Source organism: Hippocampus guttulatus, chromosome 20, assembly GCF_054856545.1.
Source record: "Hippocampus guttulatus isolate MCC_2025c chromosome 20, RoL_Hgut_1.0, whole genome shotgun sequence".
Lineage (NCBI taxonomy): Eukaryota > Metazoa > Chordata > Actinopteri > Syngnathiformes > Syngnathidae > Hippocampus > Hippocampus guttulatus.
Genome location: NC_141280.1, coordinates 9,422,384 through 9,443,757, shown reverse-complemented (window position 1 = coordinate 9,443,757; position 21,374 = coordinate 9,422,384). Strand labels below are relative to the sequence as shown.

The 21,374-nt window shown below is 42.9% G+C and overlaps 2 protein-coding genes across 3 annotated transcripts; one reads left to right on the top strand and one right to left on the bottom strand.

Moving 5' to 3' along the window:
* Positions 1 to 2: 2 nt before the first annotated feature.
* On the bottom strand, positions 3 to 14,580 carry LOC147187946 (sorting nexin-9-like). 2 transcript variants are annotated; one of them, XM_086100387.1, is made up of 19 exons: positions 14,294 to 14,580; positions 12,961 to 13,019; positions 12,755 to 12,841; positions 11,414 to 11,488; positions 10,272 to 10,403; positions 8,392 to 8,560; positions 6,495 to 6,618; positions 4,773 to 4,857; positions 4,484 to 4,609; positions 4,283 to 4,400; positions 4,058 to 4,188; positions 3,295 to 3,398; positions 3,099 to 3,202; positions 2,938 to 3,015; positions 2,416 to 2,492; positions 1,779 to 1,868; positions 1,401 to 1,515; positions 1,236 to 1,327; positions 3 to 1,104 (listed from the first exon to the last, which is right to left on the bottom strand). In XM_086100387.1, exons 1-19 carry the CDS (start codon positions 14,325 to 14,327, stop codon positions 1,057 to 1,059), a joined length of 1,848 nt encoding a protein of 615 aa, XP_085956513.1. In that variant the 5' UTR covers positions 14,328 to 14,580; the 3' UTR covers positions 3 to 1,056. The 2 variants fall into 2 exon arrangements, with proteins under 2 accessions (XP_085956513.1, XP_085956514.1); XM_086100388.1 differs by lacking the exon at positions 12,961 to 13,019.
* An 867-nt stretch (positions 14,581 to 15,447) lies between these two features.
* On the top strand, positions 15,448 to 21,218 carry LOC147187945 (DBH-like monooxygenase protein 2 homolog). The gene is made up of 14 exons (XM_086101059.1): positions 15,448 to 15,462; positions 15,530 to 15,868; positions 15,933 to 16,079; positions 16,933 to 17,085; positions 17,216 to 17,299; positions 18,084 to 18,239; positions 18,326 to 18,428; positions 18,530 to 18,702; positions 18,776 to 18,864; positions 18,942 to 19,038; positions 19,931 to 19,990; positions 20,061 to 20,170; positions 20,288 to 20,387; positions 20,763 to 21,218. Exons 1-14 carry the CDS (start codon positions 15,448 to 15,450, stop codon positions 20,919 to 20,921), a joined length of 1,785 nt encoding a protein of 594 aa, XP_085957185.1. The 3' UTR covers positions 20,922 to 21,218.
* The last annotated feature ends 156 nt before the right edge of the window (positions 21,219 to 21,374 follow it).

The window sequence follows — 21,374 nt, the reverse complement described above, 5'->3', positions numbered from 1 at the left end:
CCTGATGGAATAGTGTATATTTATTTGTATGTATTGTACACTCACCAGCCACTTCATTAGGCACACATGTACAAATATGAGCCAATGCACCTTCACCTTCAAAGTCTGCCTTTACAAAAACGATAGATGTCAGTTTGCACTGACCACAACAGACCCTTCAATTTGTCAAACAGGCCTCACTTACATTGTACATATGCACCCATGATGCCGGTCAACGTGCTTATTAAATATGTATTTATACATATATGATAGATGTGTATCACATGAAAAAAAAAAGTAGAGATTGATTGCAAGCGAAAAGCAAAAACAAACTGCATATGTGCTCTATAGGTCCTACACCTTCATATAAAAACGTCAGACTCCGATTAAAGGCGGTGGGGATCCATTCATAGTCATTAAATGCGCATTCGGTCTTGAAATGTAAACGTCCATCAAATGAAAAAAAAAATGGAATTGGATTGAAGCTCTCGCTCTCTTTTTTTGTTTGTTTTCCCCCCCAGTTCAACTAAGCAAGGCACGTGGGTAGAGGACTGGAAGGGGCGGAGCTTCCCGTCATCTAAACAGGAAGTGCAGGAAGAAAGGAGGTGGCGGACACACAAACACGCACACATTGTTTCCTTCGAGGGATGCGACGCCGAAAACATGTCGAACATACACATTCATATGAAAAGGCACCGAGTAGTTTCCGCGATAAATTTGCTGAGTTCTGAATTGAAGGTGTTTTTTTTAAAGCGCCTACAGTGTCACGGCTATTTCTCAGTTGTGTAAATTGCGTTTTTGCGTGTTTTGTTCCCGCTACCAGCCCGCAAGATCTTTAAAAAGAAAAAGGGAACAATAATTGCGTGTCATCATCTGCAATCAGCGCTGGGCCTTTCTATTTTAAACGCCGTTTAGCGCTCAAAAAAATCCATCTAGGGGATAAGGAGGGATGAAAAGTGAATAAAAAAAGAGCGAGAGACAGAGAGAGAGAGAGAGAGAGAGAGAGAGAGACGCAAGCGGCAGTACGAGGGAAAATTTGGGATGTGGACTTCTTCGGCCGCACCTTGACAGTCCCGTTCACATTGTCGTGAACTGACTGTGAGCTTGTCTCAGCTTTGCAGCGATCTGGCGGTTCACAAAGAGCATAAACAAAAAAGAAGGCCGTTAAGGGGTGGCTGAGCAGAGCATTTATCCAAATAGTGTGTGTGGGTGTGTGGGGGGGGGGTCTAATTACATGTGACAGAATTGTTCTTTACCGTCTCGTAAAACTTGACTTGTTCTTCCAGGTAGAGCTGCATGACGCGATTGTAGTCGTAGATACGGTTGCTATGGAAGTGGTTCATCTCAGCTGGGAGATTCAAGCGAGACAAAACGGTCAGAATGCGCCGGGCGAGTCACCCCACCGAACGCCGCTCCCGTACCTTGTAACGCATAAGACATGGTGCTGACTCGTTTCGCCATCGTGACCTTTTCCTGAGGGGTGATTTTATTCGTGGCCACCAACTTGTCGCCTTCCTTCACTTTGTCAATGGCGGCCTGCGCCACAAGAGAGGGAGACATGTCAAAATCGTTGGTCTTCCCATACTAACGAACAAAACAATTTTCTGCCCCTCTCTTTAGCACAAAAACTCAAAATGCTACATTCCATACATGATGGAAGAAAATCGAGAAAGCTCATCGTTTTCACCTGATGCCGATTAATTGATAATGACATGATAGCCGCTGAGCTCCGTTGAGCTCACCTGAGAGTTTCATGCTATAGGTAACGGATAGCATTCTGAACGTGGAGGCTGCTGTACCTTATGAACGCCAATGGTGTCCGGGAAGCATCCAAGCAAACCTTTGTACTCGTTGTTGGTCTCCATGAGGAAGTGGAGGTCCTTCTTGGGCTGGATTGGATTCGATGACAGGCACACAGATACAAACCAGATGCAAAAACATGTCTAGATTAGAACTGAAAGGAAGAGCATTGTTGAACATGTCAGGGATATCTAAGCGGGAAGTAGCGCACAACTGATAAGTGGGAACATGGGGAAAAGCTAATATGCATCCAGTATTGCAGATTCCTGAAAGAAGAGATTTTTTCTATTTGAATGTGCCCGCTATTTGTTCGCTAAGGGGACATCTAATGGTAAGACCTTTGAGATCAAACCATAACTTTAAAAAATAAATAAATAAAATAAATCTCGCATGTCTGGATCGTCAAGTCTTACCACACAATTCCTCCTCCATGCCGCGGCAAAACAAAAGGCCAGTTTCAGAAGCCGGCAACAAAAAGCAACATTTCAGTCAGATTTAGAAACTACAATCGGGGATACTTTGAACAAGTGAAGACAGAATTGGCGGATTAAAAAAAAAAAAAAAAGTCATAAGAATTACTATAATAATAATAATAATAGAGATGACTTGAAATTCATTGAAATAATGAGTGCCTACCTGCTCTGCTACCAACTGCGCTATTTCCTCATAGGTCTTCCCTGCGGCCGTCATGGCATCAGTCAGCGTTTCCTCACCTACAGGCGGAAGATGATTTTATTTTACTTTCTAAACTCATTCACTCCCAAAGACGTTTTTAAACGTCTTTTCAGACTTGGCCTAGAATTGGCTGGCACTGAATGAGTTAATAATGCAAAAATCCGTCCAACTACACTCCAAGTGGCAATTTTTATAAGTGATTCCGATATCCAGTTGCACTCCAAATTATTCCATTCGCAATTTCTTGAATAATTGCCATCGCCGGTGTGCGTCACGGCATATTAGAAGACGTCGCAAAACGGCCTTGATCCCGTCCGAGTGACCGTGACATCAGAGCAATGTGATGAGACGCTCCGATTAGATTTCTCGCCATGACATCATTCCCCGCGGCGCTTGGAGTGAAGCATAGCCCCCCCAAACATTCACAATCACTTCCTGGATGAGCATAGTGACGACAAAACATATTTCGCAATATCGCAGTACCTTGGTAGCTGCTGCTGGTGAACACCGAGGAGAGGTTCTGGAAGGCTTTACCGATTCGTTGGTATTCTTTTGGCAGAGCTGGATTCACAGAAAAGGGGGAATTGGGATTTCAAATGATGGACAAATATCGATGGCGTTTTTTTTCGGCGGTGTGTACGTACGGCCCGTGCAGCGCTTCCAGTGCTCGTGGCCCACCGTGAGGATTTCCTTCACCCCGTCGTCCATTGCTTTGGTAAACCTGTTGAACTGCTCGCATTTCTGCTCCCTGTGTGCGAACGCCCACCCAAAAAAAAATAAATAAATAAAAAAAAGGCCAGTGAGTGATTATGAGGGATGCTTTGCGATTCTTTCACTCACACTTCGATAGGATCCAAATCAGCGGCATCAGGCTCGATCGTGGTGAAGATCATCACTCCCACCGTCTCGTCCTTTTCTGCTTTTCTCTTGCCCGTTTTCCAGTCCTGCGCCATTCAAATACTTTTTTTTTTTTTTTGCATCACATATCGGCACTTTGTTATGAGGCCGGATTTATATTGCGTGGTTCAAGTGAGACAATATTCAGATGATTTGCTTTCCAGTGACAAAACAAATGGACACCTTGTATCAAGTTAAAGTACAGTAAACGCGTAGACCAGGGGTGGCCAACCCACGGCTCGCGAGCCGCATGCGGCTCTTTGGCTGCTTCCACGCGGCTCCCGGGCTTTCACACGACAATTGTCGAAAACGCCTCAGCGATGGCGCTGCCATTCAAACAACGGTGCTTAACGCACAGAACGTACTACGTCAGCCTATCATAAATCCCGTTACTTGATTGACATAGAGGGCAACCAATCAGATGACTGAATCACCGCTCATGCGCAGACAACGGTGCTAAGTGCTAAGATAGTCAGCGAATTGCCTCCGTTTTTAGGGCAGGGGTGCCCAGTACGTGTGTGTGAGTGTGAGTGTGTGTGTGTGTGTGTGTGTGTGTGTGTGTGGCTCTTTGCAGTAACAGTAAAAAAAATTGCCTCTTAGTCTCTGACTGGTTGGCCACCCCTGGCGTAGACAAATACATATTTGCTGCCATGAACATTTTCTATCGCCTCAAACAACAAGACAGTACAAAGTGAAGACGCCGTACCTTCTCATCCTTATACGTGAGGAACAGCTGAAATACTTCACTGCTGGCAACGACTGGGTGCCTGCACATCCTGCTCATCCAGCCCTGCAACCGCTCCATTCGCATCTTAATGAACTCTTCCTCAAAGCGCCCTGGCATAGACCAAAAAAAAAAAAAAAAAAAAAAGTGAGATCACACTCATCACACTAGCACGTTGACAAAAGATGCGACAAGAGCGACACTCACCTGTTACCTGCTTGTCCGGTAAGGACGGGATGGGAATGGCCGAGCCGAATTTGTCCAGGAGCCTCTCGTACAGCCAGTCAAAGTGCTTGTATCTGTGATTGACGGGTCGGTTCGTGGTCTGAAATGGGCATGGCGGCGAGTTAACGCACCAAGCGGACAGCACGGCGGAGTGAAAGCCGCGGCAGGAGCGGGGCCGCTTACGTTGGGTGTGATTTGGTACTCGATGTAGCTCTTGAGGCCGTACATCTTGGAGCCTTTCTTGGGGTCGGCCACCACACAGTCCAGCTGCGATTCCGGGTAAAGCCACACCGGGCCAACCTCGCCCATCTACAGAAACGAGTCAATTGATTTTTCAGGGCCTTTTTACGAGCGGGAAATCACATGGACAAGGGTGTAATGTCAGTCCTGAGCACAGAATAATTCTTCACCAGTAAGCTCATTTCAAATGTTCAAGTGTCTCGAACCATACTGACCAAATAATAGAACCTACATAAATTGGTAGCTTGTCCTTGCCCTTTGCAATCTGCTTGCACAGGAGGTACAACTCGGGACCAGACTTTGAGAACCCAGGAAACCTGAAAGGCAAAACAGAAACGTGATGCTGAGGTGATATTTGAAATGAAGTGTCGGTGGACAAGAAGAGACGGCAAGACATATTCAACAGTCCAGGCTTGGTTTTTTTTTTTTTTTAACAACTCAAGGCAATAGCAAGCCTTTCGATCTGCTTCGCAACACTGAGACGAGTTTAAGGGACATTAGCCTGTCAAAAAAACTAAACAAAAAAAAAACAGGCCTTCAAAATAAAAGCAAAGGGGTAAAATAACACTTTCACCACAGGTTATTTGGCTCCACAGTGGCATACTTAGCAGTCATGCGCAAACAATTTTGTGCTTCTTTATTAAGTGTGACTGTTAAATAAGCCAACACTTGGCTTTAGAAAGTGTGGTGACACTGTAATTATAATCCGGCTTTTATTTTGAAGGACTGACTATAGACAGACCTTGCGCAGCGCTTGAGTAGCCATCTGATGAAGACAACATCCAGAATGCCTCAGATAAACATGTATCTTTTTTTGGGAGGGGTATGATAAGCAAACGGATGTCGAAAAATCAGGAAACTCAGGTTGGAAGTATTTTGTATGTCACACCCTCAAAGTAGATCTTTAAACCGGTTCCAATAAAGGGACACATGAAAGTGTCTTTCAAAAGACACTGAATCTGTGTAGAAAGATGCTCTAAGATAAGATAAGATAAGATAAACCTTTATTAGTCTCGCAATGGAGAAATTCCAGATTCACAGCAGCAAAGTTAATGAAAGGAAGAAGTAGAACAACAAAATATAGGAGCTGCTGGAAAGGCAGCCACTCACGCGGCGCCATTTTGAAGTCAAAATAACAAAAATAACACAACACAACACATAGGACACAGACAGTCGTGCAATCTTCACCACTTTTCTGCATCCACTTTGTTCTCTGAAGCAGTTATAGATGAAAGAGGAGAGGATCAAAGTGTCCTTTCACCAGTGGATCAGAGACGCCATGCTGAAAATGTGCACACGTCGGCTACAAGCTAAGTTTTGAAAGCAAACACGAAGCTGTAGCGTCCATTGACGAAAAAGAGATTGGCTCACATCTCCTGTCCCATGTAAATCCACTTCAATTCCAAGCCGCGACTCCCAATTCCACATCCGCATCAGCGCTAACGCTCCTTTCTTCTCATCGTCGGCTCCTCAAGCCTTACATCCATCCAGCCGCAGACCGTTCAACAGCACCGATCTCTCCGCTGAACAAAGCGGGGCTGTGAAAAATGCTGCCCATAAAAGGCGCAAGACACAAGCGCCCCGGGACTGTCCAGCAACGACAGTCAAATGGCGCCGACATTCCTCCCAGGCAAAAATAGTGCTGGCATACCCATGCTGCCGAGAAGGCGCAACCACCAAGCACAGAGTTTCCTCCTTGATGAATGTCGTGGCCAAATAATTCTGAAAAAAGTCCACATCAGGTCCACACGATGTAACAACAAACACAAAGTGACAAAACAAACCAAAAAACAACAAAAAAAAGCAAGGCTCATGAGAGCACTTGCTGACGGCTGCCTACTCGGGCGCCATCTTGACTTCATGATGTCATCGAAATGGAATAACAGCGTATGATTTTCCGATTTTTGGCCCAAGTGGAGACCTCAAGCGCCGCTCCAAAACGATGAAACCTTACTTGAGTTTCATTGACGCATGAGCGCCGCCTCGCTGCATGGCGTTGCCGTCTCCCGATTCGCCCTCGCCGTAACCGGCGGTGGACTTGTCGTCCCACTCGTCGTCCCATTCGTCATCTTCAGCTCCTGGAAGCAAGTGGACCAAAATAGTCAACAATGGTTGCGATTAAGACATCGTCCTTTGCCCTCCTTGTCACGTCTGGTAAATTTGATGCGCGGCTGTAATGTTCCTTATCGTGTCTCAGCTTCACAATTGCTTGTTGTCAAAGCTTAGACAGCTCTCTGTTTTTTGTGTTGGTTACAACTTAGTCCAAAACTGAGTGTTGACATTCAGAGCGACTTATTGTTTTGGGGGAAAAAAAAGAAATCTGCGTAAATACACACATAAAAAGTGGAACGCTATTTTGATCCCACCATGTTGTATTTTGACCTCAATGTGCTATCCGACTCGATTGGCGCACCGGTTTGAAGACTGCATTTTAAAGAAGTCATTAAAAACGAGAATGACAACATTTTCGGGACACTTTTTTTTTTTTTGACGGCGATATGTTTCAAACCTCACAGAAACTCCACAAAGCAAATAACGACGAGCACGTCGAGCCGTCCCTTATCAGAATCAGAATCAGAATCATCTTTATTGGCCAAGTATGTAGAACACACAAGGAATTTGTCTCCGGTATAACACGCTGCATTAGTATCATCGTAAACAACAAATCATTGAACCATTTTAGAGTAACCAGTAGCAGTATTTGTATTATGCAGATCATCCGGGCCCCAAGCGATCAGTTGCATTTCAACAGCACCAAGCAAGTTGGAAAACAACTTGCTGAACTTGACATGAGTCAGTTTTACAGACCTGCTTCAAGGAAATGTGCTATTAAAACTGGAGAAATAAATCAGATCGTTCTGGCAAGCAGCAAAATCCGTCCCGCGCATGGATTAGTTGCCAACATTAGTCGCTTTCACCTCAACTGTCAGATAGAATTCATCACGCCCGGTGGTGGTGATTTCACTTTTTGGCGCCATTTTCTTTTTATAGATAACCAGTCGCAGCTTGTACCAAATAATCAACAGTGTTAATATGAAGAGCAAAAGTTGTCACATGCTTTTAATATTTGCCTGTCACAAAAGAAAATCGGGCTCGTGGGCACACCATGCATCGCATACCTGTGCAATCGATAAGGTAAGGATAGGGGTAGATGTCTTTGGAAAGAGAGGAGAGAAACAAAGAGGGAAAAAGTCTGTTCATTCTGTTCCGATGTTGTTTTCCTTTCACAAAAACAAATGGGAGAATTGAGGTCAGCCGTAATTTTGCCTGCTTGACTCATGCGTGAGTCCAACTTTTCCCAAAAAAATCACGACAGGCGCGCACTATCTGCTGGGTCAGACGACACACAGCTGCAGATTTTTTTTTTCTACATGGGCGACATATTTCATTTGTGTCAAGTTGCATGGAAAAAAAACCACTTCTGCATATTCTTACACAGTTCTTATGGAAATGCAATCCCATAGCGGAGCACTTTTGGGGAAGTAATTGGCAGGCCATTCAGAACAGGTACACTGTATTTATATTTTGTGCTTTGTATTCAAAATCATACTAGCAAGAAGCTCAACAAAAATACATGACACAAATGAATCTTGCCTCAGACTTTTTAAGAGACACGCACCCTTCAACATGACGATTAAGAGTCGCCTCACCCCTCTAACCTGAGGACCAGGGGATGTAATGATTACACCAGTCTGCCCTTATGCTTTTTCTTTCGCACCACATGGAAGGCACTCACAGTGTGACCTAAATTACACACCCAAAATAATTCACCATTCCACTTTCATGGACAGCGCTTGGCTCTTCTAGTCATCTTTGCGACAAAAACCACAGAGGTAAGCCTGTGTTCTTACCTGGACCCTGGTAGGCCTGAGGGTGACCCTGAGCGGCGACGCCCCAGGAGTCGCCCGCGGCCGCCCTGCCAGTCTGGGTGCCCTCCGGATTGGACGCCGAGTTGTTGGAGGCGCCTGCCGAGGAGTCCGCGTTCCACGATGACCAGGGATCGTTGCCATTGCTGTTGGCCTGCAACGTCAAGCGCAGAACGGTATAGATTGATACAATTACCTTTCAACGTAGCCCATTCGGTTTTTGCCGTTGGGACGGTTGCCGAGCATGCACTCGAAAACCTTGAAGGCTTCCACATGCATGCGGAGCACATATTTGCCTTTGAAGTCCCTCTTAGCTGAGGGCTAGTAAAAGGCAGACTTGGTAGTCAATTAACTCTTTCATTCCACAAGACGTACTTGTACGTCTTTTTAAAATTAGGCCCCGCCTACCAAGGACGTACTTGTACGTGTAAGTCTTTTTTTTTGCGTCATAGAGAGGAGGAGGGTCTGATGCAATCAGTGTATGAGAATAAGCCGTTTGCATTGTAAATCATTTAAAAAAGCGACCAGTAGATGGCAGTGGTGCCTCACGTGCTTGAAATGCATGCTTTTACAAAAAGCTCTTTTTCTCAGTTTTTTTCCCAGGAATCGCCATTTTCATAAAACTTAGCCATTTTGTAATGCCAATTGCTGAAGAATGGAAAAAGATAGAAATATTTTTTTTTCCTGCTGAAAGAAGAGAGTCCAAAATTTATTTTGGTAGGGTCCATGTTTATATAGCGTTAGAACCAAATATTCTGTGGGCCTTGCAAGATCAGTCAAAATCCGGTAAAACGCTGGAATTGAGGGGGTTGCTCCAGTGAAAATGGCTGGGATTGAATGAGTTAATAATAAGCCCTTACTTATACTTATTAAAAATAAACAAATAAATAAACAGATAAAAAGAAAACGCATCAGCCATCGTATGATTTGAATGGTGCGCAATATTCCAACAGTGTTTTCCAGAATATACAGTGGATATAAAAAGCCAACACACCCTTCTTCAAATGACAGGATTTTGTGATCTAAACCTTTACAAGTCCGATTTTTCTTTTTTTTTTGGGTGAGATATCCAGTTTTTAAAATGATCAAACTTGTTTGGTTTCATTTTTTTTTCGTGTCACCAAAATATGGCATGTGAACAAGGGTGTGTAGACTTTTTTTTATTTTTATTTTTTTTTTAGATTCACTGTGATGTTTTTTTTTTTTCCATAGTAAGCCCGAATGATTTGCAATACATTGATCATAATCCCTAATGTGCTGATTCAAACAATCAAAATCAACGCGTGTTAAGGGCGATGAACAGTTAGTGTGAGGTCATGCTTTTGCACAGGCAACGGGAGGCAGACGGGGAGGGGCCGATTGGCGCGAGGGGTTTTTGGAGGCGGATTATGCCGCTCGCCCCCTTTGACCATCCCCGGGTGGCGGTTACCTCATCGGGGGAAGTAAAGTAGGGGGAAACTGGGGTATCAGGGGTGTCGGGCTGGGGGCTCAAGCGCCTAGTGTCCACCTTGGGGGAAGGAAGAGAAGGTTGAGGAATGGAGAGGGGGAAAAGTAAAGGGAACGTGTGCGTGAGTTTGAGAGTGAGCGGAGGGGGGGGGGGGGTATTCCTTGACTCATCCGCTTTCTTTGCCCAGATTTGTACCGATGCAGCAGTAAACTCATTTCCTTGGAACTTCCTGTTCCAGCTCATTTCCTTCTAGTATGCTAAAATGCAAACATGACACAAGCTGGATGACATTTAAGGGCTCTCACTTCTGCATTTATGTGCATGTGGGTTGCACAGAATGTGCGTGTGTGTGTGGGGGGGGGGTACAACAAAGAGAGCATTTCTGGCGCTGTTTGGAGTGACAAAGTATCCGCATTACCTGGTTTTGCTGCGTCGACGTAGGGGCAAAGGCGTCAAAGAAGGAGAGATCCGAATTTACGATGTTGCCGACGCCGGCGGCCGGCGCGGCAGTTCCTGCCGCGGGGAACGACGGGAGGGCCGATTTGTTGAGCTGCAGATGAGAAGGATAGCAGAGAAGAAAAAAAATCCAAAATGAGACTTTATGACTTTTACAGGTGCATTCCTCGGCGGTAACGCGACAACGTTCCACTGGAAGTTTATACAAAAAAAACAACAAAAAAAAACAGACCAATTGCGTGCGCTTATTTGAATGCAATAAAAGGAACACGTGTGCCGGTATTTTCATTATCATAATAAAATAAAACAGACACCTCATACCGTGCATGTTTTGGTCATTTTGGAAGAAGACATTGCTGGTAGCAGCCACAGAAGAAAATTTTTCAGGTAGTGAGCACCTCAAATCGCATTCATCAGCCTTCTCGTACAAGTAAATGGACAAAAAATGAAATATGACTTTCGAATTCAAAACATCGCCATACAGCTGATTGAAGCCATAGAAAAGAACAACAATAACGGACAACACATTTACGACAGTCATGTTTCAAAATCAACTCACAAACGCACTTTCACACAAAACAACAAAAAATAGACTCAACCAACGTGTCATTGTGTCTCTTGCTCTTGCCTTGTAGAGACAAGTTCAGAAATGAACAGCCTCACCTTCGTTCCTTCATTTTTATGTCGAGCCTCCTCGAAAAAGATAGCTTGCAACCTCGTAACTAAATGGTATGACGAGGAGAATCTTCAAGGGCTTTCTGTGTGTCTTGACCTCCGCGGATCCCCAAAGACTGACAAATAACATTGTTTGATATGTCTATATCCGTACGGAGCAAGCCTTGACTTTTAACCGTATTTTTGAACACTCCACAAGGGACTCCAGAGGGAATCTCATCCTTACAGTGAAGTCACTCCAGCAGGTCAAACGGATGAGCCGAGACGACCGAATCAGCAAAGCTCTCGAGGAGGCGCTTCCTGTTGAGATTTTACTTTCGGGCGGGTGGGTAGCTATCTGCTTGCGTTTTTTTTTGTTGTTGTTGTTTTTGGTTTGTTTTAGAATACAGTACAGGATGTGTGACCTTTAGTTGTGTGTGTTGCTCTCACCTCTACGTAGTCTATAGGCACCAGTCCCACATCCCCTCGGGAGTTCTGCGCTTCAATCCAGCCACCACCAATGTGCTGTAACCCAAATTAGAAACCATTTTGGATACACACCAATGAATCAATTGAAAGTTAGTCTGACATCTCAATTTGTTCCCAAGCAGTGGACTTGGATACACAATAATTCTTGTTTAAAAGAAAGAAAAAAAAAGAACAAGTCCAGTATTACCACGACACAAGGTGCTCACACAGACCTTTGCAGAAGTCAACGTTATTTTCAGTTCACGCTTTGTTTCAGCAGCGTGTTAAGGATCAGTTCCTTAAATGTAAATGTCGTAAAACGTAAATGTCAAGGATCAGTTCTGTACTTGGCTTATGATTCCCCCCCCCCCCCCCCCCCCTTGGTGTATTTTGTGACCCATTTTCCAAAAGCTAACGTTAGCAGCTAGCGCTAGCTGCTAGCTCGCTCGGCCCACTGCCTGCTAGCTCGCTCATCCCACTGCCTTGGCTAGTTGCTCTATGTGTTGCCGCTTGTCATAAAAGGTTGTCATAAAAAATGTCTTTCTTGAAAAATAAGCATGACTCCCGCATGTCCTTGCGAATAAGGAGTATTTACTGCCATTCAAATTAAGCTTGCTTCGTCCTTTACTAACAATATGATCTTGCAAGAGTTCATTTATCTTACACAAGAATGTTAAATTTGCTGTCTAAGTTCATGACGGACTTCCGTTTCCTCGGGGTTGCACAACTAACACGCTTTGTAATGGAACTGACAAAACGTCGAGCGAAAGTGGATGTCATTAATTCAGTACAGCTAACTTTTTTGTTTTTAAACACCACAGTTTGGCATGTTTTGATGAACCGACATAGAAACATAAATACGCACATCCAAAATCAACAAAACAAAACAAAAAATTACACTATTTATAAGGCATCCGCACATAGACGTATGTGTCGGAATCAATCTGAGCTCACAGCGGCAGCCTCTGAACTAAATGGCTTCAGACTTTGAAAACTTTGCAGTCCAGTGAACATAGCAAAGAGACCTTTGAACTGTTGGCCTCTGACTATAATGACATCATGTTTGCTCTTTTATTTCCTTCCTCTGGCCATTTGTGACACTGGTGTTTCTGCACACGTTGAGACCGTGGGTGGACTCGAGTTTTTTTTGGGGACGGTCACGTGTCTCCACTTTAGTGTGCGGCGGTGAATTTGTGCTGCAGTCTTTCCCCTTGTGAGAGACAACTCCCATTTGTCACTAAAGATATATAATAAAAAATGGTGTCCTCATACTGTACTATTTAAGCTTTTCACTGTATTACAAGCTGACAGAGAACAACTCACCTGATTGGTGATAGTGACCGTTTCACCCTCTTTCACCGTCAGCTCATTGTTTCCCGGCTCCGCAGTGAAGTCATATAAAACCTGTGCCTGAGCACAAAGACAGACAAGGCGCACGTTTGTTTGTTTTCAGCCATTTCTCTGTAGGCGGTACAACATTAACATATACCAACATGCATGAAACACCAGCAGTCTAGAAGCGCACTCACTATGAAACTGGACAAACTCGTTCCCCTTGGTCTGTTTTTTGCTGATTCGTATCTAGATACTAGTGTCAACCAAAAACAAGCAAGAAAAAAGAAGCATACGTCTTAGAAGTGGCACACACTATTCGTCACTTTAAGTCTGGTGATGAATTTGACTGTTTGTATTTACTTCTCTGTACGTTATTTTATAAAGTCATCACAACGGTCTCATTTAAAGTGCGTGGGCCTGTGGCTATAAGTTAATTTTTAGAGCGCCTCGTTGTTGACTGTGAGTGCAGATATGTCAGAGAGTGAAGACAGAACAAATTACGACTTTATAGCTAGCGCAACGACCAGGTTTCAGGTTGGCGTGATTGCTTTAGAGCACCTTAGTCTTGGCTGTGAGTGTGAGCATCTTACATTTTTCACAATTTTGAAGCCTCATTTTAAAATACTATTTTGAACCATTCAAATATGTCAGGGTTGTAAACAACAGTCTTCCCTGTGGTGTGTGAACATTAATACACATTTCAGGGAGACTTCAACATTTGTAATTTAAATGCAGTACTGTCCAAAGTTTTAGGCGGGTACTTTATTTTTTCTAATGACCTTTTGTGCGGCAATCGTTTTGACATCATAATAGACAGGATTACTATTTCTATAAAAATGTGTGGAAGGCCCGAGGAAGAACCTACAATTTTTTGGAGGATCGAGATAAAAGGTCCAGGATTACGATCATAATGGCAACATCCTCCATGAACCAGGAAGTAATTTGATAAAACTGACAAACACATGGACAACAAACTCAATTGTAACTGCACAAATGTTTTTTTACGTTTTGTTTTTTTACTTGTCCTAATTTAACTAGCGTACGCCCCCCTGAATTAACTCTATAAATTATAGTAATTGTTGCCAGTTTAGCGATACTCTTTATTTAATTTTCAAAATCAATCCATTGATATACACTACAAAGTACATTTAAAAAATCGTCATATGAGTGAACCATTAGCTTTTTTGCACTTCAGCAAAGACTTCACTTCCCAGCATGCCCTGCAAATTGCAAGTGACCCGCATTTGAACGGTAGTAAAATGTCACAAGACTCTTTCCTAATGACACATTTTTCCACATAAGGCCAAACATGAGTGGCATCTGCTATTTCGCATTGTTACCTTAAGAGTCAACCACACGTTTAGAATCTCTAATATTTTGATGTATTTGCGCCTCGGTTCGTAACTTTGACTTTCAAAGTTACGATAAAGCTCATGTGGGGAAAGTGCAAGTCAGCCAGCCTAACGGGAATGGAGACGACAAGTTAAAGTCGCGGTTATTGCAGCATAGGAACGTTGCTGATCTTACCTTCAGTGCCATAGTCGAAGCATTTATCAATCATCACAAAAAAAGCAGGGCCGAGCAGTCGATTTGAAGGCTTTTCCAACACTCAGCTGGCCATTTCCTTCCGCCGCTTTTCTTCTGCGTGACGTAAACACGGCGGTTCCTGTAAACAACTAAACACTTTGAACTGGCAAAGATGGCGAAAGGGGGAAGCCAGTGGGTCCACGTTAAGTCGCAGAGGAGCTCCGTATTGATTCGAGCCGTCCAGTTGTGTGTATGTGCGAGTATACTGGTAGCAGGGAGGGAGTGACCTGCAACCGTTGAAGGGAAACCGGAAAGGTGGACTCGATCACAGAAGCCTCCACTCCTGTCATTAGCATGCAGTTTTAAAAACATGTTTGAATTTTTTTTTTACAGTTTATACTTAAACCAATGTTGTTGGACTAATGTTGATATAAAAAAACCAAACAATATATATCAACATTACTCCAACAACATTGGTTTCCGTATAAGCTTGTTAAAGATCGGGGGGGAAACCGGTAAAACTACGATAAAACACAAATATAAGGAGTGAATACAACTTGGAACAATTATTCTGAATAATACGGTTTAATATAAAACGTCTGTTTTTCCTCATGAAAAAACAACGTAACGGACCCATAAGAATTTTTATACGTTGGTGTCGTCCCCAGCTGGCTAAAAGATGCTTTACAGGTCCAGATGTGTTTCCCAATGTTTTGGTTGTGCTGCAACTGAAGAAACCTGACAAATGTTGTGTTTGGTTCAAACAAAATAATAAGTGATTGTGTGAATGTGATTGGTTACCACTCTCAATTTATGCTATGAATGGCTCCAGATTCCCGTGACCTGTGAAAAACAGCAAATTCCACTTTTTTTTTTCAATATTTGTTATTTGAACAGAAATATGCGGACTTAACTATTTTAATGATGAAATCATTGATAATTATTGGATCGAAAAAGAAAATCAATGTAAAGCACGGATAGTAACGAACTAAAGTGGAACATAATTTAATGTAATCATAAATTGTTTTATCTTGTTTTTTTATTGTTCTTCACATGCTGCTTTTTTTCCCCGACAATTATTTTTTCACATTTTTTTCCCCACAAATCCCTTCTGAATTCCTGCTCATATTTCAAGACTATAGAAATGATAGATGATGGTTGGGATGATGGTGAGGGAGTTGGCCAAGGGTTTGGTTTACGGTCTTGGGAGGGGACATATCACATGGGTTCATCTAGCACTGCAGGTGTGTCAAAAGGCCAGGAGGGTATTTTTGGGCTCAGTCCAAAGCACTCGGGTCTCAGCGGCACATCATGCTCGCTCTCCTTCCTCTCCTGTGTCTGATCTGGACCGAAGCAGCGCAAGCGTCAGATCCGAGCCTGCCCTTCATGGACTACCTGGACAATGACCACCTGGTCTGCATCAAGTGGGGATTCGATGACCAACAGGGGAACATCACGTTCAAATTCATCGTCAACACCACCGGCTGGATCGGCTTCGGCCTGAGTCCCAACGGAGACATGATAGGGGCCGATCTCGTCATGGGGGGAGTTGGTCCAGACGGAAACTACTTTAAAGTAAGTCACGGGATTAAAACGAGGCCAGATTTGTGATCTCATGCGAGAGTTTTGCTCCCTGTAGGATTATTTTTCCACAGAAAACAGCTACCCCATCGAGGACCACCAGCAGAGCTACACTCTGCTGGCCCTCAATGAGAGCGACGGGCAAACTCTCATGACCTTTTCCAGGGCCTTGCAAACTTGTGACCACCAAGATCTCCCCATCACCGTAAGTAGGACTCCAAACTCTTCCACCTGTTGAATTGGACATAGCAATCATAAACATGAGGAGTGGGAGATGCTTATTTATGTATTTATTTATCTATTTATCCTAGTCAACCTTTAGCAATCCAGGCTGGACCATCGAGAATAGATTCTCATTTATAATGCCAACTTGGCAGCAGAAGGCAGATCAAAACACAGAAAAATCAATACATATATTACATACAAATATTCAGACGTTAATTACGGTATTTGAGGGGGTTTTTTGGGGATAACTTTTAAATTAAATATAACTACACATGAAGAGTGCGGACACACCAAATTTAATGACAATTACTCTTAATGTATTTAAATTGTATATTTTAATGCAATAAAAAGGTTAAATTAATCATTACGAGTGTGACAAATTTACACGGAATTTTTATAAAGTATAAATAGAAATTTCCAGTCATCACTTGTCATAAGTGCCAAAAGCAAGTTCTCATTTACAGTCCATGTTGTTTGTTGTTTCCCACCGTGGAGCTTTCAATTCGGGCATTTTGCAATTTCATTCTATTGTGTTGAGGACATAATTGTCCATTGTGGAGCTCAAGTTTCATCTAACCTCAGTTTCTGGGTCTTCTCCTATTGCAATCCACTGAATGCTTCCATAAGGTGACTTTAATTCGTCCAGTGCGACATGAGCGAGTGCCATAGCAACACCGTTTGTTCTCTTTTGAATGTCCGTAATCCAACCCGGTTTTGGTGAAGAAAAGCTTACATGCACGGTTACTTGCTGTTGTCTCACAATGTTGTCTTACAACGGCGATTGTTTTGCAATTTGCGTTCATGCCGTTGCGTATCTGTGTGGAATTTGCAAGGCCCAACCCATGAAGCTGATTTATGCTTACGGATTGACGGATGAGATTGGGTTCCATGCAGCTCTCGCCGGTTTCAAAGAACTCAACCTACTGAATTATGTCACCAGGTCTACTGCGGCAAAAGGAAACTACATCAATGCTACAATGGAAAACGTAGGAATTATGTCATGCTTTCATTCTGACTTTACAAATATAATGTGTGTTGCAAAACATATATATACTGTATGTGTGTGTGTGTGTATTATTATTATTTCTTCCTTTTTTTTTTTTTTTTTTTTTGCAGATCACCATTCCTCCGCAGGACACTTATTACCATTGCAGGGTCATGAAGTTTCCAACCTTCATCACCAAGCATCACATAATTCAGGTCACTTGCTTAATATTAATATTTTGAATCCATCATCACTTGTTGAAATGTATTGTGGTGCATCAGTCGACGGTTAAAAAAAAAGTATATCACATCATTTTATTGGATCTTATTGTCAGTGTATTTCGTCATATCGTAATTATTGGCACCTGTGACTAAGATATATTAGAAGTCTTCAAATAAATTTATCTTTTATTGCTGAAGTATTTACTGTCATATTGAAAATCGTAGAAATGGTTCACCAGATAGAGAATTAAGCCATCTCAGTCCCCAGACCTCAACCCCATTGAAAATCACTTTATAAATTTTGGACTGAATTTATTTAGATTGAAGAACTGAATTTAGAAGAAGCAAAAGATTAGATCCTAAGCGGGGGGGGGGGGGCAAGAGTGGAGGGCAGTGTAATTCATCACTGGCTTTTATTCTCTTAACATGAATTGGCCAGTCATTCAATATTTTACTTCCAGAAAATAATTGTATTACATGAAGACTTTTTTTTCAAAATACATTTAAAATGTCATTTTCATCATAGTGATAGCTTTATTTTATTTATTTTGTTTTATTTTATTTTATTTCAGCACTGTTTTAATTACACTTTGGAGTTATTTTATTATAACTACATGAGTCCATTTACCATCACATGGTCCATTATGTTTACATTTAACACTTGAACTTGAACTCTTTACATCCATCAAGATTGAATTTGACAAAATGAAGTAGAAAAAAATGTTTATGCAACAACAAGAACAACGCGTTCTTCATTAGCAACGTATTTTCATTTCAGTTTGAACCGGTGATTGAGAACCGTGATCTGGTCCACCACATGCTGCTCTACAGCTGTCCGTCATCCGTGACGACCCCCTATGACGGCGAGTGCTACCAGGGCCACTCGGGGGACCTTTGCTATGGCATTGTTGGCGCTTGGGCTGTGGGAAGCCAGGTTGGGCGTCCACCATGTGAATTTTCTCACGCCTTTCTCCTTTGACTTACGCCATTGTGTGTTGATCGATCCATTCGCCACCGCAGATCTTTGAGCTGCCGGAAAACACCGGCATTCCCATCGGAGGTGGGGACAATGTTGCGTTTTACAGGCTGGAGATCCATTACAGCAACCTAAACAACGTATCAGGTACACAACTTTGACAGCAAGTGATGACACGTATGGTGAAGCTTCTGTTTTGAATCTCAACGTAACATCTGGGGGGGCGGGGGGTTGTCTGTCTATCGCAGGCAGGATTGACAGCTCGGGTCTAAAGCTGCACTACACAGACCAACTGCGGCCGCATGATGTCGGAATCCTATCCACGGGCGTGTCACCGTCTCGTCATATCGACTACGACATTCCTCCTCGAGCGACTAAATTCCGCACCTATGGCGTGTGTAACACCAGTCTCTTTTCTCAGGTATGTTGTTTTGTCATGCGACTGTCCTGCAGGGTATTTCTACTTTCCTAATTCTACATTTCCACCTATCCAGATCGTCAATCCTGTGCCGGACTTGCAAGTTTTTGCTGTGATGGTGCACACTCATACAGCTGGGAGAGAGATCCGAGTGGGACATTTCAGGTAAGAAAAGTGAGATTTGGTCTTGACGACGGCCTTGGATGATGTTGATGGTGACAAGTTTTGCACACTGCGGATAGAAATGGAGAGCAATTAGGATTTCTCGCCATGAATCTGAACTATGACTTCAACCTGCAAGAGATTACCAGATTGGGAAGCATCAAGACCATCAAGCCGGTGAGCCTGCCTGCTTGGAGAGATTACGTCACATGACACTTCAAGTAAAGTAAAAATAAAAGCTGACACCCCACAGAGAATAGTGACGTTTACAACACACCCATCACACAAACACAATACACAACACAATCAAACATTCATTAGCTTCCCCTCCAACACTCCTCCCTTTCGCTATTATGGCGCAGCTGCAGATGGGATGTGGTGGCACCTTGATGGCTGCAAAGCCTGCCCACTGCATCTGGGCTGTAATGTTGACTCCCAGCTTTTTTTCCAAGTCCATACTGTGCTCCTTTTGAAGAAGCTTAGTTTTTTTTTGGGGGGGGGGTTGTTTGTTTTATTTTTGTTCCTTTGGGGGGGGGGGGTTCTTTTCATCTATTTACCATTTCTGTGCCTGCTGGAGAACAAAATCCATCTATCCAGTTTCTACCGCTTATCTGGGGTCGGGTCGCTGGGGCAACAGCTTTAGCTGTTTAGCTCTCCCCAGTCACTTCTTCCAGCTCTTCCTGGGGGATCCCGAGGCGTTCCCAGCCCAGCTGAGAGACATATTCTCTCCAGCGTGTCCTGGGTCATCCCCGGGAACTCCTGCCGGTGGGACATGCCCGCAACACCTCACCAGGAAGGCGACCAGGAAGCATCCTAATCAGATGCCCGAGCCACCTCATCTGGCTCCTCTCGACGTGGAGGAGAAGCGGCTCGACTCTCAGCTCCTCCCGGATGGCGGAGCTTCTCACCTTATCTCTAAGGAGGGAGAAACAAAATGTCATATCAAAATGTTACTGTATATAAACGGCAAAGTTTCTTCATAAAAAAATTAACTTCGAAGCATAGCAAAGAATTATGTAGTTAAATAGAGTCATTAATTCTTGAATATGTGATGTCTCATCTGCTGCAGGGAGATGATATTGTGGTGGAGTGCTCCTACAGTACTTCGGATAGGACTGGGGCTACACAGGTAGGAGTAATTAAAAAAAAAAAGACAATGATAACAAGCACATTTTTTTATGAATACTGCCTTTCCGCAGATGGGTTTGGCGACCACAGATGAGATGTGCCTGGCCTTCCTGCTGTTCTACCCCAAAATCAAGATTGTAGCATGTTTCAGCCAGCCCAATATGTCAAACCTGAACCACCAGTGAGAGTCTGCGGCGCTACTTTCTGTTGCTAACAAATATCCACCCGCCTTTCCCCAAGACCTTCTCCAAGGCATATGTATCATGGGAGTCTAATCATTGCTATGAATTCCTTACAGGTTCCCTCTGGGAGGCTCTGTTTCAAACCAAGAGGAAATTGTAGAGTATGAGAACGTGGTGAAGAACTTGTCGCAAATTCAGATTTTATTCACGAATGATGTAAGTGCAACTTGGGATGCTTTCTGTTTATGTTAAAACTCCAAGAGACTAGTGGGAAACTTGCACAAATCTCATGCATTACTGTGCCATCGTCATTTTCATAATAATTTGCTAAACTAAACTAAACAGAGCTAAAGTAAATAAATAAAAAATTCACCATTATTTGCTCAGATAATATGTTTGCATGTGTCGTTTTTCATTCCCAAATGATAATGGTAATTCTCAGAATGTAAAACGTGACTCTCAATTGTGTGACTTGTTGGGGATTTTTCTGTAAAACGTTAATCAGTGAAACAAAATGTGAGAAAATTGTTTGCATATTGTTTTTGTGTAATCCGTAATGTGTAAGTGCTCTCTTTTCTGTTTTTCTGACAGAGCCAGTTCCACGTTAACCCTTACGGTCATGTCAGGGATATGATGGAACCGCGAACTTACCACTGTGAGCACACAGGCAACGGGTCAAGCAAATGCACATCCGGGATTTGGAATCATGTGTCAGTGCTGGTGGTGCTTGCCTGGATGGCTTCTTCTTGAACATGCCCTCTCTATTTAGCAACGAAACACAATACTGTATACTGTATTTCAATTTGAGGATATTCATTTAAATGCAATGCGTTTTTTATTGGGGTTGTAGTTTGCGATGATGATGAAATGCATTGTATTTTCAAATATTGTGATTGCTATCAATTGGACAACAATATTAATTATGATCACAGGTAGATAAATGATTTTTGTATTGTCTTTCAGTTAATATGAAATATTACGTAGGACCAATATAATCATATGAAGTTCTTTATTAATTCAGGGATTTGTTTCAAAAATCATGATACATGTTTGAAGGTGATTGCTGGAAACGTGTAAAGACTGACAACTATGTAGTAACTCATTTGTGGAGGTATACTGTGGCATTAAACTGTCCTGATATACAGTATATTTATTTGTTTATTTATTTATTTAAAGTCAGATGTGACAGCCACTAATGTGGCT